The sequence below is a fragment of the Alligator mississippiensis genome, chromosome 4, assembly GCF_030867095.1.
Source record: "Alligator mississippiensis isolate rAllMis1 chromosome 4, rAllMis1, whole genome shotgun sequence".
NCBI classification, from domain to species: domain Eukaryota; kingdom Metazoa; phylum Chordata; order Crocodylia; family Alligatoridae; genus Alligator; species Alligator mississippiensis.
The window spans coordinates 140,202,103-140,230,060 of record NC_081827.1 but is presented as its reverse complement, the minus strand read 5'-3'; the positions used below and the strand labels follow the sequence as shown (position 1 = coordinate 140,230,060).

The 27,958-nt window shown below is 48.4% G+C and overlaps 1 protein-coding gene across 2 annotated transcripts in view; it reads right to left on the bottom strand.

Annotated features, from left to right (window-relative positions):
* Nucleotides 1–1,877: 1,877 nt before the first annotated feature.
* The window catches only part of ARHGEF5 (Rho guanine nucleotide exchange factor 5), a 47,975-nt gene continuing 21,894 nt past the window's right edge, over nt 1,878–27,958 (bottom strand). For both annotated transcript variants that reach the window (XM_019482203.2, XM_019482202.2), the window contains 14 exons: nt 20,400–23,988; nt 16,853–16,904; nt 15,694–15,758; nt 15,129–15,391; nt 13,951–14,111; nt 12,210–12,362; nt 9,397–9,526; nt 8,244–8,318; nt 7,620–7,709; nt 6,943–7,097; nt 5,141–5,302; nt 4,503–4,573; nt 3,946–4,050; nt 1,878–3,661 (listed from right to left, as the gene is read on the bottom strand). In XM_019482203.2, coding sequence (XP_019337748.1) covers nt 3,507–3,661; nt 3,946–4,050; nt 4,503–4,573; nt 5,141–5,302; nt 6,943–7,097; nt 7,620–7,709; nt 8,244–8,318; nt 9,397–9,526; nt 12,210–12,362; nt 13,951–14,111; nt 15,129–15,391; nt 15,694–15,758; nt 16,853–16,904; nt 20,400–23,976 — 5,214 coding nt within the window. In that variant the 5' untranslated portion in view covers nt 23,977–23,988 and the 3' untranslated portion in view covers nt 1,878–3,506. The remainder of the gene's footprint in view (nt 3,662–3,945; nt 4,051–4,502; nt 4,574–5,140; nt 5,303–6,942; nt 7,098–7,619; nt 7,710–8,243; nt 8,319–9,396; nt 9,527–12,209; nt 12,363–13,950; nt 14,112–15,128; nt 15,392–15,693; nt 15,759–16,852; nt 16,905–20,399; nt 23,989–27,958) is intronic.

The following is a 27,958-nucleotide window of genomic DNA, read 5'->3' as shown; positions in this document are numbered from 1 at the left end:
ATAGCAAGTCAACAGGGCCAAATTCAATGCATCCTAAAGTACTTAATGAATTGGCTGAGATTATCGCAGAGTGACTGGCTGTTCTCTTTAAGGACTTGCAGAGGTCATATGAAGCCTTAGAGGACTGAAAAAGGATCTATTATTGTTCATCTTTAGGAAGCAGGAGGAGGAGGATCTAAAGAACTGAAGACCTAAAGTCAGACGGACCATATCTGAAAAATGTGGAGCATACCAAGGAATTTATTTCTAAGTGTCCACAGCAGTGGTTCTCAACCTTTCTAGACTTGCGGCATTCCTAGTAAAATGCCAGCTTTTAGGTTTCACTTATTTTTTCCCCTGTAGAAAAATATAGAACAGTTTTTCTGTTGCAAAGAATGTGGAAAGATCACAACCATGGATACCTGTTTGAAATCTCAATTTTGCGAATTGTATTTAACATCGTATGGCACCCTTAAAAGGATCTCAAGGCACCTCAGGGTGATAAATACTGATTTAGAGGATACCAAGGTGATCGATTGGTAACAGTCAAGAGCAAGTCATGCTTGATCAACCGGATCTGTTTCTCACAGGGTGATAGGCTGGGGTGGGTGGGGAGGAGGGAACAGTGGGCAATAATATACCTTGGCTTTGTCAAAGTTTTTGACACTGTATCCTATGACATTCTTATTGGTAAACTAAGAAAATATAGATGTATCCACCTTAAAGTACTTCCATAACTGCTTGGATCAAGATGTTCCAAGAGTAATAATCATCAATGGCTTGATCTTTAATTGGAAAGAAGAATGGAGTGGGAGTTCCTGGGAGTCTGATTTTTTTTTTTTTTTTTTTAGTATCTTCATCAATGATTTGGAGGATTGGATTGAGTATACGTCTTGCAAATTTGCAGATGAATCCAAGTTGGGTGGAGTTGCAGACACTTTAGAGAATAGGATTAGGATTCAAATGAGTTTGGTAAACTAGAAAATTGGTTGGAAATGAATCACCTTAAATTCCATAATGACAAATGCAAAGTCCTGCATTTAGGAGGGAATAATCACATACACAAATACAGACTGGGTAATGACTGGTAGAAAAGGACCTGGGCCATAAAATGGATAGGAGTTAACAGTGTGCACCTGTTGTGAAAAAGGCCAGTAACACCCTGGGCTGTATTAACTAGGCATGCAACAGTACTGTTAAAGTGTTTCCTCTGATTCAGCACAGAGGGGGGCTCAGTTGTGGCACAGTACTCTTTAGAAAGAGTCCAGCAGAGAGTAACAGAAATTATTAGAGGTCTAGGAAATACGATTTATGAGAAAACGTGGGAAGAACTGGAACCACTTAATCTGGAGAATAGAAAACAGATGATGTTGGATTTGATTTGCCAGAGGATTTGATAACAGTCTTCAAATATCTGAATCATAATTATTAAAGAGGATGGTGGTAACCTATTCTCTGTGGCTGCAGGGGACAGGACAAGAAAAAAAACTGCCTTAAATTGCACAAAGGGAAATATAGGGTGAACTTTCTTATTATATGAGTGGTTATACACTGGAATAGATTACCTAGACTCCCTATTCTTGGAAACTTTAAGAGTAGGTTAGACTTGACTGGAATGGTTTAGGTGGGGATAACTTTCCTTTGAGCAGAAGGTTTGACTGAATGACTTTGAGGTCCCTTACAGCCTTATTTTACTATGATTCTGTGTTCTACAGCAACCAGGACATAGGACTTTAAGAAGCAAAGGAACTTTTATCCTAAGTCTTGACTGTTACAACACACTCCAGTGAATCAACTTTTGCATAAAAAATCAGTTTTTGTGAGGGGAAAGTTCAGGTGTTGGCAATTATTACAGGCACAGAAAAACTAGGGAAAAATAAGAGTAAACATTGTATATATTAATGAGAGAAGTGCACGAGTTTATTAAGACTAAAAAGCATCTTAAGTATTTTTTCTGTCTCTTTTTAAATCCTGCTTAAACAACTGACACAGGTCAGAACAAGCTGTGTCTGGTACATTATAAGCAGGATCTTTAAAGGCAGAAAGGGCACTACAAAAAACCAAGAGCCAGAAACTGCAAGGTAGATTACTCTCTAAATATATTAGAATGCATTAGGAAGCATGTATTGCTTTCTGTCTTTGGTGTGTTTAAATTCTCAATCTTGATCTTGCATTAACATAATTAAATGCAAAACCCCCTTCCTCTTGTTTAACAGAGAAGCAAAAATAGTTGAAGCAGTGTTTACCCACAAACAGAATATGCAGAAAAGCAGAACAGCACACAAACTTGTACTTGGAACCAGATGAGTCTGTACAAGAATAAAACCTCGACAAAGTGCAGTTTTTGAAAATCCGTGGTGGCTGACTACTTCCATGTGTCTTATGAATTGTGCAAAATGTTGCATGGAGTACCGCATCGGCTATCATAGGTTATGTATGTGCAATGCAGTTCCACTTCCCTTAACCTTGGTCATTTTGTGCAGGGCACGTACCAATACCTAAAAACAAAGCCTTCGCCAAGGAGTTAAAACTAAACCAAAAACAAAAAAAAAAGACTAGTGTTTGAGTGACCCATTGGTCCAACTTGAGATGCCTTAAAGGGATTCACTTTCTGAAGGTGGGTGGTCAGCACTTCCTGCAAGTGAGACTTCTTCAAGAAATCTTCAGTAAAGCAGCCAGAACTCTCTTGTCATTTTGGAACATTTTCACTAAAGAAAAGCATCTCACCAAAAAGAAGGCAACAATACTGCTCAGAGGGGAAAAAATTCTCCCTCTTGCTGGCCAGAAAAAAACCCAGCAAATGACAAGCCAATGAAACTTACTGGCACAAGTGCACAGAACATGTTTCAAGCCAACAGAACAGCACCTACTTACTTACATCAGTTGAAAATTTCACCCATTACGTAGATGAATTGTTCAAAGTGGGTAGCATCATGTGGGAATCAAAACTATCTAAAAGCACCTGAAAGAGGGTGAAAATGTAAAGCTTTTCCCAACCCTTAAATACAGTGTGCTTTGCACTTCTATATTGCCTTACTTTTCAGGAACTCCAAAATGCTTTGCAAATACTAATGAATTTAGCCTCACAAACTCCAGTGAGGTAGGTAAGTATTGACCCCATTTTACAGATGGGGAAACTGAGGCAGAGTTCTCAAATGACTTGCCTAAGGTCATGCCTCTTGTCAGTAGCAATGCTGGGAATAGGTTCCCAGGAGTCCTGACTCAGGCAGTCCTCTGTTTCTTTGATTACAGTCCATCTTGGCACAACATAAGCAATATGTGCAGCCTTTCCCCTCCCCCTCTTCTACTGCTTCTGTAGTTCTGATGACCCAAAGGAAGCAATCTTTATGTATATATATTTTTTCTCCTCACAAGAGTTCCTTCTTTCTTTGGTAATAGCACTTTTTGATGCAACTAATGCTGACTTTCAATCTTGGCAAAAGTGCACGTGTGTTCTGAAGCATACTAAGGAAACATGGCTTCTCCATGCGATGGAGATGGTAGGGGTCTGTATGGGAAAAGGAGACTTATTTCTTGCAGAAGACCTGCTGCTTGGCATTCTTCACACGCTGTTCCTCTTTCAGGTTCTTCTGCCGCACATGTTTGCTGGATATCCCCTCCACATAGTCTGAGGGGAACCAGCCTCTCTCTCCATCTGAAAGTCTTATTCCTTCCATCCAATCTGAAAGGGTGGAGAGCAGACAAAGGGGTGTTATTTGGTCAGTTTGCTCAGATTTTTTCTTCCCCTACCAGTAGACTAAGACAAGAAACCCTCTATGTTAAATGGCCTATGACTAGGACCCAAGTAAAGAAAAAAGACTCCTCTTTCAATCCCATAGTCAGGGTGCAGAGAGTTTCTGACAGGAAAGACTCCTTCCTCATCTTTTGCACAGATTAAGAGCTATCGCACTAAAACTCTGCTTGCTGAGCACCTTCGTCAAGATGGTTGAAGCTCGTTCCACTCACCGTCATTGCTGTTCTGCATAAGCATGATGATATCGGCTTTCTCTAGAGACAGCTCATCATTCTCCCTGGCTTTGTATGCCCTTAGGCATTGAACCTGGGGTGCATCTAAGAGACAAGGGGAGAGACTGTAATGATACCAGAAGGGTGAGGATGACCATGAGGGTCAGGGGCAGAATCAGTAATAGGGTGATGGAACTGAGAGTGGGGACCACACATCCCCTGAGGGATAGGGAAGACATCATTGGGGTCGGACACAGCACCTGTAGGAGGGGTGGTGGAAGAGTGGTTCTGTCAGGCAACATGCCATGGTGAGAACCTGAGGTTGCGAGGCAGCAGTGCCTAAGCGGCAGTACCTGGGGAGGAGGTAAAGCCAAAGCAGGTCACAAGCTTTACATGTGTGAAATAAATAAGTGGAGGGTTGATGGGCCTCTTCAGATTCACTCCTGTGTTTGGTCTTTTTTTTTTTTCCCCCCTCCCTTTTGTATAGTCTACCTTACAGCACTTGCCCCCAAGCTGTCTCCCACCACCCCAAATGACTACCACCCCTGCAGTCTCACCTGGGCTTTCTAAGAGATCAGGTTCTCCTCGTGGTGGAGCCAGGACAGAGATCCACCGCAGCTTCTCACTGCTGGAAGATCCAAAATGCAGGTGTTAAGCAAGCAGAGGGGAACTGCCAGCAACATTTAGCAAGATTGGGTGGAAAATGTTCTGAGAGAAGTGAAGCACCTGCCACTGCCTCTTGAGGGAAGTGATAGGAGAGAATAAGGCAAAATGAAAGATGGGGAAGGAGAAGGAGGTTGGAAGTGGTTTGGAAGTCCAAAGGAGTCATTTTCTATGTTCTGTGGTGGGGCTGATGTCTCAGATGAAGTCTTAAGAGCTTGAGATGTGTAAATGGCTGGCTTGGCAGTTGTGGGATGGAGTTTCAAGATGGGAAGGAAAGGGATACTTCTGTTGAGGGAATTAAGGGTTTAGGACAACAGGGCACTGGGATGGGTTTGAGGTGTATGGCGAGTGGATATCTGGGAATTAGGGTGTGACGCTTGCAATTCTAAGTTTGTGTCTCCATAGAGTGCCGCCCCCAACAGATGCTGTTGGGCTTGCCTGGCCATGCAGCTGAGGGATACTGTGCCTTAGCAGCTGCAGCTGTTACTGCAGGTGGTGTTGGGTCTCGGCCAGGGCAGCCTCTGGCTCTTACTGTGTCTCCGTGCGGAAGAGGAATTCCACTCTCTTCCCCTGGTTGTTCTGAAGCAGGAAGAGACGGAAGACATTCTTGTTTGCCCCATGCAGCTTCACCTCGCACTTCTCCCCGCGCACATCTGAGAATGCAGCATGGTCAAACACCACAAAGCGCCCGCCCCTGCATGGGGAGAGGAAAACGGTCAGCTTTAGCTTTGTGCAGCCTATAAAGGATCTAAAAATTGGGGTGGTTTAGTATTATAAATGAAAAAAAAAAACAAAAAACCCCCAAAGTCCTCCTGTCCTTCCTTCATGTTGAATATACCAAGCCTCATCTTCCACTATCTTTTAGAAAGTGTCTAGAGAAACAGAGAATAGGAAGAGGAAGTGGTTGCTGTGATTTGGGGTGGGATTTGAAGGGGAGGAGGTTTTTGTTTTGCGTTTGGGAAGGGGTTGTTTGCTTTTCAGCGTTGTGTGATTACATGTATGAAAGGGCCAAAACTGCTGAAGTCTTTTGACAGTGTCTCTGTCATGTGTTCATCAGAAGCCTGTGAAATAGCTTGACCTTTCTAAAGAATGACTTGCAGAAGAGTGCAACTGACCTGAAGAAGAATGCATTAAATTTACAGACAAGGTTTCACAGATTTCATAGACATTAGGGCTGGAAGGGACCTTGGAAGATCATTGAGTCCAGCCCCCTTCCCCAGGGACAGGAAGTCTGCTAGGGTCAACGGATTCCAGCAAGATAAGCATCCAAATGTTTCTTAAAAGAGTCCAGAGCAGGTGCTTGCACCACCTCTGGAGGCAGTCTATTCCATCCCTTGGGGGCTCAGACAGTAAACAAGTTTTTCCTTATATCCAACCTGAAACTGTCTTGGAGGTGTTTGTGACCATTTGACCTTGTCATCCCTTGGGGCGCTCTGGTGAACAGGTAAATCTGATCTTTTTTATTAGACCAGCTCAAACAATTGGAAAAATTCTTCTTTGCAAGCTTTCAGGTATAAACACACTTTGTCAGGCTCAGGAAGCATCTGCAGTCAGTGTGTGCTCTTCCTGGATGGAATAAATAGTAAAGAAGCCAGAGGCTGGTATGCATGCAAGAAAGCCGGTCCATCCAGGAAGAGCACACACTGACTGCAGATGCTTCCTCAGCCTGAGGAAGGTTATTTATACCCGACAGCTTGCAAAGAAGAATTTTTCCAACTATTTGAGCTGGTCTAATAAAAAATATCAGATTTACCCAAAGGACCTTGTCTGTCTATATCCTTAGACCAACACAGCCACAATCTATACCCCACTAAACTTGGGTAAGGTTTTTTAATGTATCCCAACCATGCACTGCATCCAATAAAAGATATCACCTGCAAACATTTTTGACCTTTCTCATTTTAAAAGGGGCATGAAAAGGTCTTCCCACCAACTACTCGGGTTTCAGTTTCTTATCATGCCAGTGCACTGCTGGTTTTCCAGTCATGCAATCAAAACCAGGCTGAGAAAACTCTTTTAGTTCTTGAGCAAAACCCAGCCTGCATGCAGTCACACTCTTACATGTGTATTTGCATCTTAAAGATTGAGGGCTTGGGGGGTAAACAGAAGGAGGATGTTGCAGAGTGGAATGGGCTACAAAACTACACAATTGGGCAGTATGTTGTAAAGCTTGCTTCTGTTACATAATATGGGCTTGCTAACTTAAGAAATGTAGCTAGCTAAGGTTGCCATCTACTGGCTAGCAAGCTGAGACAACAGAGAAGGATCCTGCCTCACCAACATCTGGACCAGAGATGAGAGCTGCTGGTAAGAGATGCATTCTGAGAGACTCACTCCTTGGGACGAGACAGGAGCAGGCAGTCATTGAAGAGGTGCAGGTATATAGGGCGTGTGGTGACTTTCCACTTTGGACTCAGGCTGTTGAAATCCAGTGCCATCAGCTCCCCACATTTCACCAGTCTTCTCGACTGTGAGATCAACGGGAAAATCTGCAAGATAGAATGAGTGCTGCCATCAGATCCCCATGGAAGCCTGTGCTATGGAGCTGGGGTTCACCTGCAACCCTTTGCTAGAGGTAAGAGATGAGGCTTGAGCTTGCTTTTATCTCCCCACCTGGTGGTGGGTAAGTCAGTCTGAGTCTCCTTCCTTTCAACTCCAGTACAGGACTGAAGAATGGAGCTGTATGGATTCAGCTCCAACCCTTCCTGGCAAAATGGAGGAGAGTCAGGCACTGGGATGGTTCCTTCTGCCACAGAAGTAAGATACTGAAGTTGGGACAAATTACTGGGGAAGGAGGGTCTTGGAACGAGTCTCACCCTGCACTTGAACTCCATTTTCTGTGCAAGTATGATTCATTCTAGTTCATACTTGTTCCTCAGGTGCTGAAGAGCACAGTGTGCGATGGGTGGGATATGTGAGGGAGCCTGGACTGAGGTGACAGGGCAGGGCTAGCAGTGGTGGACTGGTGCAGGGAGAATTTATAGTAGAAATCAGGGTGGATGGGTCCTGACCTTGCACTCAAACTCAATCTTCTGACTGAGGTAGATCAGCTCCTCCGTGCTCTTCATGCGCTGGACATTCTCATTGCAGTCCTTGATGAGCTGTAGAAGAGAAAAACCTCTGTGAGGAAGCCCCTGCTTAAAGTCCTCCAGCAGAGACAGTGGTGGGTGGCTCCTGCCCCAGTATTCTGCTTTTTTGCTTCCCAGTGGGTGCATCTACATGAGACACTTACTGCACATTGGCCTAATAACACTACACAGTAGCATGTCATGGTAAAAACCGTGCTAATAGCCTACTACACAGTGTTATTAAGTTAATGTGCAGTAAGCATCACTAAATAACCATGCGCCACTGCTAATGCACAGTAACTTTAAGTACTGTGCATTTAGTTTGTCCTTTATTAAGGAAGTAGTAAACTAAATGTGCAGTATCTAAGGTGCATTAATGAATGTGTAGATGAGCCCAGTATGTTTTACTATCCCATGAGCAGGAAAATCACATGAGCTTTTTAGTATGTTCCTTGTGCAGTTGCCCTTATATAGGACCTCTTGAACTGCATGTCCAGCAGCAGTGGCTGAACTAGCCTTGCCAGCTGGATATGCCATTACTGAGAAAAACCGACTGGTGCCTCATACCTTCTCAAGTGCATCATAAGCCTGTGTGGCCTGCACCTCTTCCTCAGAGCCAAGCCGTGTTCTCTTCAATATATTCTGGGGGGGGAAAAAAAAACCCACAAAATCCTCTTCAGAGTGGAGGTAGAGAGAAAAGCAAGGTATGAGCTTAGGAAGGCAGCAGATCTGAGGAAATGAGCAGATTGAGGGGATTGTGCAGTGGACAATCAGAAACAGAGACGTGAGGACAGGAACCCAAATGAAGAAGCTGAAGCTCTTTGCAAGTGTAATAGACTCAGTGACCACATGCAATATCTTATGTTCAGGGGAATGGCCAGGAAGTAAGACAGTACGACCTACGTACACAACTGCTTTTGGTCAATACCACCTGTAAGATGGGGTTAGTACAGTCCCCCAAGACTCTAAATGGAGCTATTCAAGCAATGGAAATCCCTTCCAACAAGGAAATTCCACAAGCTTTAATTTTTCCCTGCTAAAATGAGATAAAAATAATGTGTAGGCATGGAATTTCTTTCCAAAAAATTATGTGTTGGGAAAACCAGTAGTGTTCCAGGCAGCCAGCCAACAAAAATCGTTTGGCAGTATTTTGGCAATATTGCCTTCTCCCTGCAAGCAACGAATACAACTGAAGAGAATCCTCCCCACTCCTCCTCCTTCAAGCAAGAAGGAAGTGGTCAGCTTAATTTTGCTTGCTAGAAAACTGAATGTTGTGCAGAAAATTGAAATATTTGCAAAATTGATGTTTTCTAGGAAAGCCTTTTCCTTTGAACAGTTATTCCAATAGAAAATCCCCAACCTGCTTCTTTTGTAGGCTTCACTGATTCTTATCGGTTTTCACGTGCAATTTCTGGCATTGGTTTTAGACACGGGATGCACTTTTAAACCACAGAGTCGGGTGGTGTGGCTGAGCACATCCACCATAACCACCCTACGGCAGCAGAGCACCAAGCAAAGATAGCCACAACCGCAAGATGCAGGACTATGTGCAGTCTGGTTTCCTTCCTCTTGCCCTAAGTTCCTCTCTATTTAGTTGCCTGGTTTTGAAGAAGGTGCCTGTTCAGTGACCTGCAGTTGAGAGTGTAGCAAGACAGTGCAGTAGGGGAGGAGACAGTGGTGTGTACAGGGACTGAGATTCCTGTGGTCCCAGCACTATTACCTGCAGGAGGAGCTTGAGCCGGGTGATGCGTTGGAAGGGGAGGATGAGGAAGGATTTGAGGGAGAGGCGCTGGCACACTGGGTCACTCTCCAGTCTCTCCAGGACTTGCTGGAACCCTGTATTTCCATTCCTGCCAGAGAGAGAGAAACATAGGACCCATGCAGCATCAACGCAACACCAAGTGGAGTCCTCTCAGTGATGAGACAGGCCTCTGATTTTCACCTCTGGCCTGGGACTCTCCCTGGGTGAGAGGTGGCATCAGTGGGTTTCAATGCACCTGAACTGTTCAGCACAGGGGACAGACTCGCCCTGCTACGAATAAGTCCCTGACAAGGTGGCTGTGGAAGGCAGCGGGGACAGCACGGGGGACTCAATCAAGTCTGCTCCGCATGCAAGCTGATGCAAACTGCACTGCATGCAGTTGTATAAGTGGCAAAATGCATGTCAGCATGCAGAAAATGGCAGTGGTGTGCAGAAAATGGCAGTCCACAGAAAATGGCAGCAAGCACCTTTGAGGTGTTTTAGTTTAAAAGCACGCCACTGCCATTTTCTCAGAGCTGACGTGCATTTCACTGCTTATACAACTGCATGCAGCGCAGTGCCAGGTGCTTTTCAAAGCGCCCAGCACTGCAACACATACATGTGTAAAAATGACTCTTCTGTCCTCTCCCTTTGGAATAGAGCCTTCCACAGTGGGAGAAAGAGGAGAAACGGTAGAAAATTGGTCTCCTGATAGACTGGGCCTCTCCCAGCAGGTAGCACTGAAAGATACAGAAGCTGAGCAGGCCCTGTCAGGGTATGGCCCTTCTCCAGAGGAAGACAGGAGGCTGCCTTTGTGCAGCCTCCACTGGGACTTGGATCTTATGTAGGGGTAGCATCTGGATAGGTGACTGTGAGGCAGCTTCATTTGAGCCTGGGTCCCCCCCCAGGGGGAGGGTCAGTATCCAAGTGATCCACTGCTCAGCTAGACCCTCTGCATGAGAGGGTGCTGTGGCACCCGGAGCCATTGTAACAGGGCACATTGACTGAATCCTCTAGCCTGGGGTGGCCAACTGATGGCACACATGCCCCAAGCAGCAGCTGTGTGTGGCACATGTGCCCTGGACACTCAGTAAAAGGAGAAGCTAGAATGGAGGTATATGAGCAAAGGCTGCTGTGAAAGGAAGCATCAGGTGTCACCATCATGAACCTGGTTAACCCTTTCCTAACCATGCAGCTGCTGCCAACTTCAGGACTTTGAGACCTTGCTTGCAACCTCAGAGCCCGGAAAAGCTAGCCTGACCCTTGGTGGTGAGACCTCCTCTTGCAATGGCATTCTTCCTCTATGCCACTTTATGTGGCCAGTGCTGGAAGCTCGAGCTTCCCTGCCTCCATTCCAGCACCCCGTGGTGCAAATGCTGTCGGGTATGGAGGGCTCTGAGGGGTGGGGATGAGAGTGGTACTCGGGGAGGGAGTTAAGTTTAACCTGTGGCATGTCTTCCAAAAAGGCTGGCCAAAACTGCTCTAGCTAGCTGTATCTGCCTCCTCCAGCAAGATGGTTTGATGTGACCCTGCTGCTGCCCCTCTATGCCTTCCCCAAGAAGGGGCTCTGATTAGGGTTACCATATGTCCGGGATTTCCCAGACATGTCCTCTTTTTAGATCCTCTGATCTCGGTCTGGGCTTTTTTTTTTTTTTTTTTTTTAAATATGATCAAGTGTCCAGAATTTTGCTCTGCTCAGCCTTAACATTTTTCCCAGCACTTCCTGGCTTGCCCTAGCAAGGAGCTGCTTGGGGCTGGGGGCAGGACAACTGGAGGAAAGGTGTGCAGACACATGGCCAGCATGTAGCCAGGCAAGGGGGTAGGGGCAGCAAGGCAATTGGGTGCAGGTAAGTCTGTAGGGGGCAGGGTATGGGTGTGTGGTGGGGGGGTATGTCTGGAGCTGCAAGAGGGCAGGGGAGGCACCGGCCCCTCCAGTGAGGGAAAGGGGCAGGGAAAGAGGGCGGGGGGGGGGGGGGGCTTTCAGGGGCAGTAGGGAGCTGTGTGGCTGGCCTGGCAGCACTGGAGCCAGTACTTGTGCTTGTGGGGGCAGGGCTGGGGGGAGCAGGGGGCTGCGGGTTGGGAGTGAAGGGCATTGACAGGGCTGCTTGAGAGCAAGGGGCACCAGGGGTATGGGGGACGGCTGTGGCTTGAGAGCGAGGGGCACCAAGGGAGATGGGGAACTGGATTGGGGGCACGGGGCACTGGCAGCACCAGGGGGTTATGGGTCAGGAGTGAGGGGCACCAGCAGGGATGAGGAGAGGCTGCAGATTGGGCGTGAGAGGCACCAGCATGGCCTGGGGGGGCGGGGGAGCATCGTACTGCGGTGTGGGAGTGAGGGGCACTGGCAGGACTGGGGTCTGTGGCTTGGGAGCGAGAGGGAGCAGCATGGCTGGGGGAGGGGGCTGTGGCTTGGGAGTGCGGGGCAAGAGAATGGGCAGAGGCAGGGCACCCACATATCACTGTCCTTCACCACAGTCATATAATGCCCCCCTCCTCCCGTGTGACAGGTGTCCTCTTTTTTGGAACTGGAAATATGGTAACCCTAGCTCTGATACTGAAGGAACTAGGTGCTGATCAGCCTGTCTCTGCTCAGTGCTGACAGAGGACTATGGGGCTGCACAGCCCTGCCTTCTCCCACATCAGCTGCTGTGGCATGGTGGGGACCCTCTGCTGGTCTGTGAACACCAGGAGGAACTCTGCACCTGTTCAGCTCTCCCCTGGCTGACAAAGGGGACATATTGGTGCAGCAAAGAAGGTCAAAGGCTGGGGAGAGAGCCGAGCAGTGCTCTTACAGAAGCCTCCGGAAGGTCTGCTCCTGATAAGTCTGATTTGTCACGTAGGGCAGATACACCCGGCGAAACTCCGGGGCGTGCCTCAAAGCCACATCACACACATGGAAGGTGAACATGTCCTCCTCGAACTTCTCCTCCAGGTCAAAAAGGAAACTGCAGAGCCCACCGGCATTGCCATGAAAGGAAAGTGAAACACAGTTATAAACACACAGTAGACAGCATCGCTCAACAAAGCAAGGAGGCTTCCCTTGTTGCCACAGATATGTGTATCCTCCACGCTCAGACCAAAATGCAGGGCCTATACATTAAGCACACCATTTCTCTTCGCTTTCAGGTCTCAGAACCAAGGTTGTGGTGCTGCTCATTTTGGTGTGGGTTTGGTTTTGTCCCTAGCATGGGATAAATCTGGGGGCTATACAAAAACACCACAAATAAATAAGGAAAGATTTTTTTTCAGCTCCTATGGAGCCAGGGGGATCTAAGAGATTAAAACAGCAAAGACCCTGTATTGGAAAAATGTAGCAAAGAACAGAAGGAAGTTCCAAAGTTGATTAAGCTCTGCAGGAGGGAAATAAGGGCTAAGGGCCAGGTTGGATTCAAGGTAAATTCTGAATTGAGTCAAGGTGGGATCTGCCACATGACAGCTGGGGGTTTTAGACTGCCTTGGGACTTAGTGGGTGCTGGTTTGGGTTTGTGTCTGACTGGTGCTGGATTTGGTTCAGGTTAAGGTTTTGATCCCAGTGATTCTAATGTGTTTCAGCCAACAGTAGATCAGACCTGAGACATAGCTGATGGCCTTCTGGATGATTTGCTCTTCTGCAATTTCCAGTTCTAGAAATGTGCCACAATTCTCAGGACTGAATGAGCATCAAGATTAAAAAGACCCACTTGCCCAAAGAGGTGACAAAGATCCTTTTTGGGCAGGACTGGGTTGGACGGGGCATTTGTGTCTATGGCTGGAAATAGACGGATGTGTCCCAGGACAGCCGATCTGCTTTGCTGGGCAAAACACGTCACCCACTGTCCCACTTGTTGATCCTGTGATGTGTTTTCTTGGAGCTTGAGTGGCCTGGTCCTCTGCAGCCCAGGAATTCCCACAGGAGATTGGGCCCCTCAAATCCTGGGAACACCTGCTTGCCTTTTCCTGCTTAGTGAGATGCACCCCAACTTGCCTTCTTTACTCAGACATACCCCAGAGATCCCAGAGACACATCTTGTTAAGCACCCCTGACTTGTCCTGCTTACCAAGACATGCCCTGGAGACCCTGAGAGTGCATCTCCCAGGGTAAACGGGACAAGTCAGTAGGCTCTCCCAGGGCTTGAGGGGCCTGAATCTGTGCAGAAACTACAGGAGTGTACAGAATCAGGCCCCTCAATCCCCTGAGCCCTTGCCCTGGATGGCTGGAGACCGTCGGCAGTTCTGGCTCTCCCACCATAAAGCATACACACTCATCACAATAAAGCAGCACAAATAATTGCTACCATCCATCACAGCCACAAATTTGGGCATTTGTAGTGCAACAAAAGGTATGAACATCTATTTACTTTTGCTGCCATTAAAGTTTTTGTGGTGGTACAAAGGCAAGGAAAGGTGATGTTTGTTTCTCCTCTGCATCCAGCCTGTGGCTACAGGAATGTGCAGAGTAAGAACAAGATTTTACAGCTCTGTGTTTCATCTCTCTGGGTTCAACCCATGCTTCACAGAGGGTGCTGGCCTTTGAAGCCAAAGATCAGGACCCACCTGGCACTAACGTCACGCACATCCTGGAGGCGAGAGAAAAGCCACTGGCGCTCTTGATTGGAAAGGACTGCCTGGAGCTCAGGTGATCGTTGGAAGTGATCCACTGCCACATTTAAACTGCGAAGGTATGAGGCCTCGGACATGATCAACTCAAACTTGGCCTGTGGGAGAGAAGAGGGGAAAGAGAAGAATGTCAGGACAGCAAGATTGGCTGGGAACTATCTGGGAGGGATGAGGGAAGAGAGGGCAATGGAGGGGCAGAGCTCTGGAAGCTTCTTGCCTGGCATCATAGGCCATGGATTGATTCCTGAAGTAGAGATTGCCAAGGTCCCCCTACCTGAGCACTAGCAGAAGATGGACACTTTGAACAATGAGGGCAGGGAGGGCTGGGGTAGGCAGGCCAGCAGGGAGAAAGGGGGATGTCAGTCCTTTCTGACTCTATCTATCCATCTGACTGGTTGGAAGAATGAGCTTGTGGGGGAGCAGGGTCCCTTTCCCCCTTTCTTTGTTCTCTTTTTCCAGATGGCCCTTTCTTATGAGGCTTCAGATCTCCCTAGGCCTCCCCATGCTCATCCCTCTTATTCCTTCATTAGATTCCCCAAATTTCCCCCAAATCCTCCTTTTCTCCCCCCTTCCCCAGGATACTTGTCTCCCCCCCTGTACTCTCTACTCCCATGTGCCACTTCTCTGAATCCTCCTGCCCACGTCCTCTGGTTCTCATATGCACATGAGCCAACATTGGATTCCTGCATGCCTTTTCAGAGCAATCACAGCCTCCTGTGAGTTAGCCCATGCAATGTTTTAGGATTCCTTCCCCTCCCTGACTTCTTCTTGGTCTACTTTCAGACTTCTTCCCCTTGCTGTATTGTGTACCATACTTCTACATCCCCTTTTTGCTTTCTTAAAACAAGCTTCTGTGTTCCACCAACCTGTCCCTCATCCTTTGATGCACCTTCTCCTCACTCTGCTAAATTCTTTTAAGCTACATACATTGGTACCAAACTTCCCTTTGTCCTTAACACACACAAATGACCATTTCTCTTTCTCTGCAGTGCTACCTGTATTAGTTCATCTTCATTCCTGCATCGTGCATTCCTGCTATCAAATGCATCCATCTCCCTGTGATGCCCTCCCTGGCAAATTTCCCCACCCACCTGTCTCCAGCCTTCCTCCCGTACCTCTTGTAGCTTCTGATCTTCACGGGACATGTTCATTAGCATCCTGCTCCCTCGGACCATGGGGATGTCCTGCCAGAGAGATGCATTGGACGAAACAGAGAGGCGCTGCAGATATGAGTCCTGTGGAGAGAGCACTTTCCTCCGTAACCTTGGGGAGTTGGGAGAGCTCAGTTCTATGTCCTCTGCCAAAGAATCAGCTCTCTTCTGGCTCTGAATTGCTTTGTTCAGAGCCACGTCACTGTACTCCTGGTAGAGTAATCTTGCTGTGGAGAGACAGCTGCAAGTCACATACACGCTAAAACAGAGACTTCCCCCCTTCCCTCTAATCTCCCTACGAGGAAAGCGTTCTACTACTGTCTCTTAGTCTAAGAGATGAACATGTCTAGACCTGTGCTGTTTAAAATGCTCCTGTCACCAGCATAACTCACCACATCTCTGATCACATTGCAGGATACAGGTTATATTGTCTTCTCTGTTCACTCCCCTCTAATAAAAGGCCCTGAAGCCCCTCTCAATTAAGCTCACTGGGGTTTTCAGCCCCAGCACTTAGGCAGGAGGTACTTACAGGAGTTGATTAGTTTTGAATGTCGGTGCCTGAACTGTTCCCTTGTGTCTATGGGTTTCTTCTCCCTGTCGGGGAAGAGAAGATTTGGTAAGCAAAGGGGGCAGGAGACAGGGAGAAATGCTGCATGGGGTGTGACTTATCCAGATGTCAATAACTTGTCTGGTACAACCAGGACTTCTCACTCTGCCAGTCTTGGGGCCTGTATTTCTTACTGTGACTGCCCAGGCCATAATTGCCATGATGAAAATCTGGCAGTCAGGAGACAAATTCTCCTCCTGCCTCTTGGGGATAGAGGTCCCCACTGCACAAGATGAAGTTGAGGCCTGGGCCGTTGCATAAGAGAGCATTCTACTCTCCCACCTTGTTTTTTGGCCCCTTAAGAATTGCTCCTTGGTGTAAGTCAGGAGTGGGCAAAATCTGGCCCATGGTCCTGATCCAGCCCACCAAACAATTTTGTATGGCTTGCAGTGGGCTCCTCAGTCCCACCCAGGTCAGGTGTGGAGGGCAGCCCAGGTTGTAGTGCATGCAGTCGGTCCTGCTACCCTGAGGCTTGCAGTGGGAATGGGGCGGCATGGCAGCTCCTTCCAGCTGCCACTGCTGGACCCAGCCTCACTTCTTGGGCGCCCCAGACCATCTGCCCTGAACCCACCACTGGGGGGCTGGGACCCACATGGGTAGGTCTCACAGCCTGGCAGATGGGATGGGGCTGTGGATGGGCAGAGAATGGTGTCTGGAGTAGGATGGGCAGGTGGGGTTGGGATTGTGGGGCCATGACAGCATGGGGCTGGGACCCAGGGCAGAGCTGCAATCCATTCCCTGCACATCCCCGCAATAGGTGCCGGTTTGGTAGGCAGGGGCAGGCGGGGAGCAGATCATAGCTCTGCCCTGGGTCCCAGCCCCATGCTGTCACCACCCCACAATCCCAGCATTGCTCATATATCCTGCTTCTGAATGCCACTGCCCAGACACCCACAGCTCCAACCCAGCTACCTGGCCAAGCACAGAGCACAGCCACTTAGAGAGTTTTGGGAGCTGTAGTGGCAGAGGCATGGGGTACTGACCCAGCCCACAACAGCTCATCAAAACTCCCTAAGTGGCCCTCAGGCTCAAAAAATAAGGGGACAGTGGCTTGAAGCACAGAGGCCTGTGGAAGACTCACCGGAACAGAACGGTTTCTGAGCTGACTGGCTGGACTCTGTGTGCTTCCTCCTCTGAAAAGACAAGAAAGGTTGCTGCAAGCAAGACAAGCAGAGCAACATGGCACAGAGCCAGCCTTAACAACATGGCCCAGCCCAGGTAATACAGTGGAAGCTGGATCATTCATATCCAGGTGGTTCACAACTTGCTTGATTTGCAGCAGGTGGTCAAATGAAACATGAGTTGCCCAGCTACAGCTTTTACTTCAAAGAGCAAGGCTTCTCCACTCAGCTGGAGCTCATTGGCTCTGAAACTTCCTGGCTTTAATAATCCTTGGCACCTACATACACACAAGGTTCACTGACTAAGCATTATGACAGACACATCTATAGCCCAACAAATGAAGAAAAGCCCTACACTTTTCTGTAGGGAGTCTGGGCATCATGGGCTTTGATTGCCTGAGTTGTGGATTGTTTTCCCCACCCTCTCCCCAGGAAGGCCAAATCACTAGCCAGAGACTGGTTTTGGTGGGCAAACAAAAACTGAAGCCCCAGTAGAAATAGTTACTTCTTAGGTTTGATGTTTAGAGATACTGACTTCCCACAGGCTTCCCATGAGGACTAACTATGGGTGTGAGTCCTCAACACTTCTCAAAAATGGTTCATGCAGACTTGCAGGGCTGCAGGTCTAGTGCAGAGATGTCCAACCAGTGGCCTGAGAACCATATACAGCTTGTGAGAGGTTAACCTGCAGCCTGCAGGGCTAGTCAGCATGCCTCCAGCACCCAGGGGGTGAACACCCCTGCCATTCATCCCATCATCCCTTTCAGGGTCTTTGGTTGCACCTGTTGACTCAAATCAGCATCAGGGGAAAAGGGGGTTGGGTGGGCAGAACAGCGATGATCACCATTGGATTCTGGAGCTGTACCAATACAGCAGCTTGTGTAGCTACACTGATAAGCCATTGCCAGAGGTGGATCATCTGCCTCATGAGAAGCTGTGTGATCTGCAGTGATCCTGGTTTTCTCTGATAAAAAAAATTCCCAATTTCCAGATTAAAAATAGTAACCCAAAACCCACATTTTTCCATGATTAAAATGAAACACCACTATAATACACACACATACACACACACTATGTGGCAGGTGTGGGAATGTGTCAGGGGACTCCTGTTCATGGAGTTCAGGTCTCTGGACATCACTTCTTCAGGTGGCTGGGCTTGTACACTACATATATAGCAGTGTTTCATTTTAATCATGGAAAAATGTGGATTTTTGGGTTACTTTTTTTAATCCAAAATTTGGGGATTTTTTTTTAAATCGGAGGAAACCAGAATCTCTACTGATCTGGATGCAGCCTACAGGGGTGACCTACCTGAAAACTGCACGTAAGCACTCACATATGCACTCTTTCAGACAGTTTCTCCCTCTTTAAAATGGGGAAAATATTTGCCTTTTTTGGTACAGCTGTGCTAGAGACTTCATTAAATACTGAGGAAAGCGGGCACAGAGTAAAGGTGAGTAAGCAGATAACTCTAAAGAGTGTAGTGCATGGGGCTGGGGAGGAGACTATTGTTGCTCCTTCCATTTCAAAGATAAAAATTGATGAGTTTGCAATATTGGAAGCCATTTTGGTTCAAATGTATGGTCATTTCCCTGAATCCCAATGCTTGCAGAATGTGAAAGAAAAAATACAAAATGAATTGAGGGGGAAAAAGTTTTGTCCAGCAAACTATGAATTTCACACAGCCAAAACATCTGGTTCTATAAGATAACGGCAATGGCCACACATCCTCCCGCAGATAAGATAGATACCCTACTGGCTAGTGCAAGGCTGCTCAAGATCTGGACAATCATACTGCGTCACCTGGTAGCAGTAGCTCTACTCCCCTGCTGCCAGATCTCCAGACCCACGAGGCGCTTTAGGCCCTGAACACCTGATCCCAATGCACAGAACCAGATTGGGGTAGTACTGAGCCCCAGGGCCCAATCTCAGTGTGGGGGGCTGGGAGAGGATCCAATCCTGGCACAAACGGTGGAAGTGGGCGGCACTAGCTCCCTAGGACTCAGTACTGATGCGATGGGCAGGAAAGGAGTAGTGCCAGGCCCTAGGGCCCAATCTGGCCTGCAGATGGGCTCTGGGCCACTCCTTTGGTTTGTTGGGCCAGGAGATTGAGCCCCACTGGGCTACTGGGATGTTGAAAGATTTAGACTTGTAACTAAGTCATGAGTTTGTAGTTTCTGCCCAAATCAGGGTTTGAGCTATGACAGATCAATGTTCTGACATGTCTCAAACTGTACTCTTGTGAAACATCCCTTCAGTATGGGACCTGAAAGGGCCCAGATTACACTAAACAGCTCTCAGACTGTCTGTGAAAAGCAACAGCATGCAGGACAGGATATCTGAAATCTCACCAGCTGTATTGCTCTCACTGTTAGGAAGCATGTACACTACAGATTTCCCTCGCTTTATGCGGGTTCTGTATGTGCGAATTCGCTCTTATGCAATAACCCTTTTCATACCAAAAATTCATTGTATGTGAGGTAAATTCACTCCTATGCAATCAGTGTGATGGAAGCCTGCAGTCAGCTGCTTTGCGGGAGTGACACCATAAGCAGAGGAAGAAAAAATATATATATTTTTGGGGGGGCAGGGAAGGCTGAGCTGGGTAGTGGTGCCAGAGCCAGGCTGGACCACTGGCCCCTGCAGCCTGGCCCAGTCCGGCCCCATCAGCACGGCAACCTGGGAGCCGGGAACCATGAAGCCGCCTGGCAGCAGCACCTGCAGCCACTGCTCAGCGAAGCTGGTGCCTGCGCTTCTGGCACTGCAGCTGTGCTTGTGTGTACTGTCTGCTGTTGGTAACTACCAAAATTGTCTTGTACAAGTGATAAAATGGGCGTGGGGGTCAGTACAGTTGAGGTCTTGGAACTATCCCTATCTGTCACATTGTAAAGTGGGTTCCCTTTATGCAAATTCAAGTTATGCGTCATTTTCCAGGAACACGTACAGTGTAAAGTGAGGGAAACCTGTATTTCCTTAACATTGGCCTATTGCTCTGACTGCAGTGAAATGGCATGGCCACCCGGTGGCAGTAAATGATGTGATGAGGATCTCTACATTTCATATAAGGATCTCCTGTGAAGCAGGAGTGGGAGGACTGCATATAAAGGAACAGGGCTGGAGCTCTGACTGCAGGCAGGCGTGGGAAGAAGGAAGTGAAGAAGGCGGGGAAGGGAGAGTGGGAGGATATGCTGGACAGAGAATGGGGAGAGATGAACAGGAGCTGGGTGTGCAGTTGGTGTTTGCTGCTCAGACCAGAGAGCAGGGTTGGTGGTAGAAGGGGGAGGGCAGGACTGGGGAGCACTAACAGAGCTGTGGGGAATCCAGGACTGGGCTAGCAGAGAGTGTGACAGGGAAGGACTAGGATGCACTTGCACAGCTGTGTGGGGGTAATACTGATGGTGGGGTCAGCCAAACATTTTTGATAGGTGCTCTCAACCCCTCACAACTGTCATACTGGGATTAGCATTCGGGGGGTATAGGAGGGAGGAGAAGGAAGAGGAAACTCACCATGGTGCAAGCTGTCTGGCAATCCTGAGACCCGCTTCAGGCCCTGCCGGTGCCAGTCTTTGCTTTTTGCTCGGAGTTTAACCAGGGTTTTCTGCTCTGGCACTTCTACCCTGGTGACTTTTTTTTCTGGACAACTCGATGACTTTTCCAAGGGCATGTGCCTAGTTACTTCCTCTGCCTGCTGGACCGGTGAGGGGAGCAGCTCTCCCTGACCGACCAGCTTATGTCTGCATGGCCTCATACCCTCTGCTGTCTTCATAGTGGCAACAGGGGTGGGAGTGCTCCTGGTATCTTCTCCAATGGTGCTAGCCAGCTGTTGGTCCCACAATGGCTCCTCCACGACCGGTTTTTGTCGGTACAGGATCCTGATGGTTGGTGGAGATGGAGGGCTGAACTGGAGAAAATGGATTGGGTTGGTGAATGCTAGGGCTGGAAGTGGCTGTACCAAATTTCTGGGCAAAGAGTCTATAGGTGTTCTCTGGGCTCTCGGCAAGGCCCTGGGGACACGGTCTGGGGGGGATTTTCCATCGTGCATCTCCATAGCTGCACATCTGTCATCAGAGCAGACCTCTGAGACCTCATTTCCACACACTGGAAAATCTGAGTTCCTAGCCAACAGGCTTGCCTGCAAGTCACTGGTGGCCCCCACATCCTGTGTCTCTGAGTCCCTGAAATCTTGATGGAGCTTCATCATCTCCTCTTTCTTGGTCATGAGGGGCTGCTTCTCCACTCCATCTCTGTTGGAGTCAGAGGCCAAAGCAAGGTTGTCGTCCTCAGGCACAGAGACTACAGTTTGTGTGGGGTGACTGGCACTGGGAGCAGTGCCTGGTAAGTGGTGCACACAGTCTGGTGTATAGGCTAGAGATGGATTGGACCTGGGTATGGGAAGCAATGGTGGGTCAGTGTCAAGTATAAGGACAGGGGGACTGGTATCAGACTCAAGGGCTGAGGACTGGGTAGAGTCAGTCACATGGGATGAAGGCTGGGGAAGTGGGGTAACATCAGGGTCAGGAGCTAGGAGAAGGCTGGTGTCATGCACTGGAGATGGTGGCTGTCCTTGCTGGTCCATGGCAAAGACCACTGTTTCTTCAGAGGGCTGGAAGACAGTGTTTCGGGCCTTGAGGGTCCTGGATATAGCCTCTTCCAAGTCTGGGCTCAAATGAGACTGATCTAGTGAAGGGCTATGTTGTACTGCATGATCCATGTTTGCTCCTGTTTCCTTTTCCTGGAAAACAAAGCTTCTGGAGTGCGACTTTTGGTGCTGCTGGAGGTTTTCTTGATAGGTCAATGGTGCAGGAGCCCCATATGGTGTTTGGGGTGATGCCAGGAGCACCGAATCTGCAGGGGAAGGGGTGGGTTCTGTGCACTTGCCATCCTTGGTCGGGCTCTGCCCAAAGGGGGAATTTCTGGAAGCCACGGAGAAGGAAGGTTGGGTGCCAGGCTCTTCATGAAGGGCTTTGTCAGAGGTAACCAGCCTCTGGGGAGTCTGGGCATCTACTGTGCTGGCAGATGCTGGGGCTCCTTCACCAGGCACCATGTCCAGCGGACAGGAAGCCTGCTTAGTCATCTCCTGCTCTTTTTGGTCAGCTCTTTTCTCACCATCCTCCTGAGTTAGATCAGTGGATTCTGCTGCCAAGCTGAGATCTGAGGATGAGGCTGGAGTGAGATCCTGATGTCCAGGAATCTCTGGGCTTTCTGCAACAAGATGGGGATCTGTAGGGCCAGGTGACTCTACCTTTTTAGCATCAGAAAAAAGATGCATGGGCCTGGGAGAGTCCAGATTCTCTGCACCTCTGGAGGATACTGCTTCTCCACTGAAGGGCATATCTCCTCCATCAGCAAAGCTCTGATCTGGCCTGTCTCCATTGCAGTGACAGTTTTTGCTGTTGCTGGTTCTGGTTCTGTCATCCTGAGTGGTTTCTCCATGGTCTTGGCTGCTAATAGAAATGCAGCTAGAAGTGCCAGAGATCCCTAGGCCTTCCAGTTGCTCAGAGATGTGGCAGGTGTGGGAATGTGTCAGGGGACTTCTGCTCATGGGGCTCAGATAGCCAGACATCACCTCTTCAGGTGGCTGGGCTTGTGCACAGGCCTTCGGCAATATACCCTCACCCAGGGGCTGCCCTTGGGAGACAGGTTCCTCAGAAGGAAGGGCTGGTCCTATCCCCTCAGCCAAAGAAATGCTGTCTCCCAAACTGTGGAGATCCACTTTGGGCTGGGAGACTGAATGTGTCCTTGGACTCAATACTTGCAGTGAAGCCTCTATCTCCACTGTTTCCCCCCCTGGCTCCTGGCCCACTTTATTCCATCCCCCATCCTCCTCATTTTCCAACTCCTGTTCTGGTAAGTCCATATCAAGCTGCTGCTCCTCTTTCAGCATTTGCTCCTCCAGCTCTGTCTGCTTCAGTTCAGGCTCCTCTTTCGTCTCCCCCTGCTCTGGCTCTGGTTCCTCATGCTGGGACTCATCCACTTCTTCCATATTTTCTGCAGCAGTCCTTGCTTGGGAGATGCTTTGTCTTGGTGATTCAGTGCTGCTGCTTCCTACTCTACCATGGTCTTTCTCCTCCTTTGGGGGGCAGGGTTCTATAGGACCAGAGGGACTTTGCTTAGAAACCATTTCCACTCCCTGATCTGAGATTGAAAAATTGCTCCCTCTCTCACAGGGGGATAGGGTCATCTCTTCTTCTGTGTTTTCCCCAGTCAACTGTGTCTTTCCCTGGCTGTTCCCCAAGAAAGTGGGAGGAGGGTGATGTGGAGAGGATGGCTCTTCCCCTCCCTGGAATTCTTGGCCCTTGTCACCATTATCCATACAAGGCTTGGGTGTCATCCTGCCCACTGTCTCTGTCCCAGGAAAAGGGTCCTCACCTATCCCATCTTTTGCCCTTGGTAAAAGATCTTTGCTGATCCCACTTATGGCCTCTGTCTGCTTCAGGGGCTCCCTCATAATACCATCATGCAAAGGCTCAGTCTTGTAACAACCCTCTGAAATGGTCTTACACACCAGGAAACGTTTGGTGGCTGGTTCCCTCTGATCACAAACAGTTTCTGCCGCAGAGCTTTCCTCATGCTGTACCTGGGGGACAGCATCAAGAGATGCCCAGGCCTGTGCCTGGTCCTGAGGAAATTTAACATGGGTGTCTAGGGTAGAGCTTGGCACCTCCACAACTGGGTTGGGAGAGGAAGAATACTGGCTGCTTTCAGGGTGAGCTAACTTTCCCTGGTCAGAGTTCAAAGGCTGGACGCATTTCTCCTTCTCCAGTGGAGTCGTCTCTAGTACTATAGGATCTCCCTCCCGCTCCAGGAGCCCTTCCCAGTGTCTGACATCTCCCTCCTCTGGTTCTGGTACTTCTTCCACAGGGTTGGGGGATTTGTCCCACATCTCTGCTGCTTCCTCAGCAGAAAGGAGGCTCACAGGGTCCTGGGGAATGAGGGCAGAGGCAGAAAGCCCAGTGCACATCGTGACAGACTCAGTGGTGGCATGTTGTCCCCTTCTGGATAGCAAAGGTTCAGGGCTTTCTTTCCTGGGGCTGCTGGTTCCTGGGGAAGCCAGGCCTCCCTCACTGGTCTCTTCAGACTCCATCAGTGAGACATGCTGTGAACAAGAAACACACATTTGGTATCATCAAGTGGCTTTGTTGGAAATTGAGCTGACTGGCCCAAAAATCTTTAAACGTAGAAATTACTGCAGTTAGGGGCAGGGGGAAAACAAACTTGCACCCCCACATAAAGGAAATAGTTGGGAAAGAGAAGCATTAAGGGTATGGGCCCAAAACAAATTAGATTTGAGCTGTTTGTGATAAACCAACAAAACAAAGCAGTCAGTCCTATCTGGGACTGCAGCAGCAAAGACTCTTGGGCAGAGAGTTGTTGGTCCCTTCTCTTCTGGCCCACCCTGGAGAACCTGGGGGTTGGTTTTGGCCCTCTCAACACCAGAAGCCCACAAACAGGTGGGTGTTCAGAGAACAAAATGACCAATGGTCTTACTTGGCTTTTTGTATGCATTACCACCCTGTGGTGGCTGACTTAAAGAACAGGTAAAGTACCCATTACTACCACTGACTAAGAAGCTCTCCTGCAGCTCAGCCAAGAGAGATTCAGGCTTTTGGAACTGAGGGATGAGGGCTCGAATCATGGTACTGTAAGTATATGTGCAATTTACTTAGAAACTGGCCCTGTCCGTAGAACATCACAGGGATGAATTAATATGAGGAAGGAATGCAAGAGCTTCTTCAAGAGCTAAAAAGGCACACAACCATCCTTCAGACTGTACAAGACTGTGACTGCAAAGAGCAGGAAGGAATTTAGTCATCATGGGCATCTTTACACGTGCTCTGGAGGTGGGAGGGGGGTACTTTAGAGCAGCTCTCGGAGCTGCTCTCATTAATTAGAGCACCCTAACTTGTTTATTCAGTGTCCCGCACTTCAAAATGATGACTCTAAACAAGTTTTAGTTAAAGCACCCACATCACCATTTTGAAGTGCAGGGAGGATGAATACATGAGACATAAAGGCTGCTGGAGTGCACTAATTAGCATGTTCCAGCAGACTCGATTTAATCAAGTCTGCTCCGAAGCACTGTCATTACAGCGTGTCAGAGCAGCATCCTCACACATGTACCAGCACCCCATGAGGCATGCAGATATAAATAGAAAGAAGAGAAACCAAGAAAATCATTACTTAGGCTGGCTTTCAAGGCAAAAATTCAGACCACTATGAAATGGTGTCCATCAGAAAATGATGGAAGCACCTGCTACATTTCTAGTTGTGGACAAAGCATGAGTATTGGACAGTATGGGGCACATGGGAAGAGGAAGTGGAAACTGGTCCACTGCTTTTACCTTAAAACATGTCCCTCCTATCCCCTGCCATCCATCCCTAGAGAGCTTCTGTTCCCAGGTCCTTTTACCTTAATTTTTTCTCTTTCATATACCAGCCTCTCTTCTTTTCATGTGAGCAATGGAGGATATAGCCCTGCTTTTCAACCAGGGATGTCAAACTAATTTGGCACCACAGCCCAGATAAATGGTGCAGGATCAGGAAAAAAGGGCACAGGGCTGGCCACACCAGCTGAACTGGGCCCAAGGTCCCCCCTGTCCTGCCCCCCCCATGCTAGATCCAATGCATGCAGCAGCCACTCCAGCCAGCCTGGGACCCAGCAGGAAAAGGCCCAGCGTCCTGAGAGCTTAACTGCTTCTGCAAGAACAAACCACAGTGCTAGGTTTCTTTCCATGATGCTACTGGGGTCTCAGCACCACTGCTTTTGCCCACGTGCTTGGCAGCCAAATGAGTGAAAGCAGTGGTGCTGGAGTCACAGCAGCACTGTGGCTTCTTTCTGTAGCTGTAGCCCAAGTGCCCAAGAGGGAGATGCAGCACTGGAGCTGCCACAGCACCAGAGCCACTGTAGCACCATGGGGAAAAAGCCGAACACGGTGGACACTTGGCTGCCACCCTGGAAACAAGCTGCAGCACTGCTAAGGCTCCAGCACTGTGGGTCTCACCCAGGTGCTTCGCTGCAGTCATGGGAGGGTACCCCATCCAAGCCAGAGTGGGACAAAAGTCTGTGGACAAAATGACCAGGCTCTGTAGGCCAAATCTGGTCTGTGGCCCTTACATTTAATCAGCTTTAAACTGTTGCATGTGTCCCTGGTTGAGTACCAGGAGTTATGCCAAAGTGTGGTGTGAAGGAACAGTAGAATTCCAGTCTCCATACCAGTCCTTTTAGATCCCTCTCCAAACAAAACCATAATGCCCCTCTTCCCCATCCTTACTGACCCCCGTTAAACCCTCTAGCCACTAATTTTCAACCCTGTGCCAGGCTATAGCAACTGCCCCACCTTCCTGCCCCGCACCCCACACACACAATCTCTCACATCACACAAGCTCCTAGACCTGCTTTCTGTCTCTGGCAATCTAATACAGCTTCACAACCTAGAAGTCACAACACCCCCCCACCCCCCCATAATGGATCTAAGTTTTCCCTTTCCCCTCTCCCAAGCAGACAAGCAAACCCAAACTCTCTTCCCTCCTCACACATTGCCAAATTCTCCATAAACCAAAGATCATGATGTTGAGAGTTTAAGCTGCCATTGTAAAGAAGGGTACCAAGGGAACTGCAGGGCTGGGCTCTAGAGACAAAGAAAGAGATGAAGGAAAGTGTCTGGAAATTTGGAATCACGTTTGCCATCTTTACTGGGGATATCACTGAAATGGGTGGTCAGCACAGGTGGGACATGAGTGCATGGAAAGGAGAATCCCTGGGGGCAATAAAACAGGGATTAGGGCTTACTTTGTGGGGTGAAGTTGGCTCAGTGTCAATGGGAAATCTCTGTTTCCTGACAGGAAAGGAAGTAGTGATGGGAGTGCAGCACTGAGCACCTAAATAGGAAACATTTTTACTCCATCCTCAATAGACTGATTTTTCAGAATGGTTTCCCAATTCCTAGCTGGGAAGGGAAGTCCATCTGAAAATTTTGCAAACAAAACTTCCCCCCTGAAAATAAGTTGGGGTGGAGTCACCGAAGCTTGGTACAAAGTGTTCTACTTCTATTTCCTTTTAATTTTAGCCATTTCAAATATCACATGATCTTGCTTTTATTCCAAGCCAAAATTAACCCTTTATTTTAAACAATTTCACTTGTGACGTGTTAACTTTTTTCAGTAAATGTTCCCAAACCGCTATCTATATGGGAGCTTCCCTCTGGGTGAAGAGGTGTATGGCCATCACCATTCAGTAGCTCACTCCACATGTGTTGTTGCTAGTCAATACCTACCTATGTGGTTAGATTAAGTGTTGAGGTTGTTTTCAGAGAGAGGGGTGCTGTCCTCATCTTAAGAAGGTGCTGTCCTCCTGCATCATAAGGTTTGAAATGTCCAGGCAATTATCTATCCATGGCTTTGTACAGTTGATTCTTCCACATTGTTCTGGGGCCACTGATAAGAATTTATATTTGCTCTCTGTCTAGACCTCAGATGTCATCAACAGGAAGAAGGATTTCTCATATGTGCTGCAGGATCTGACTGATAGCCATGGAAAGCTCACCCATATCACTATGTGGTAGTATGGAACAGCCCATGATGCCAGGACCATCAGACACTTAGCTCTGTTCTGCCATGAGAAATGGTGCTCTGGCTCCCTGAACCATGATGGACATAAATGACAATACAGGTCTTTCTGTCAGTCTGGAAGATCCAGCTTATCCTCTGCTTCCTTGGCCTATGAAACCTTCTACAAAACACTTGGACAGGAGAAAGAAGCTGTTCAATTATACCCTGAGCAGATGCAAGATGACAGTGGAACATACACAATGGAGGGGCCTGCCATTAAGGTTGAAGCCTGCTGGGCAACATTTGCCCCACAGAACAGCTGTCATCTATTATACAGAGAGGAAGAGAGTAGGGGCAAAAGTGTGGAGGGAGGGGTGCAGGCAGACATTCTGGACAACTGGAGATTTAACTTTTGCTCAGGGACACAGTCAAATCTGTTGTATGTTCCTACTAGGAGGCTGGAGGAGGTTGTAGTAAAAAAAATGATAGATGTTTGCAGATCCAGGATCTTGCAAAGG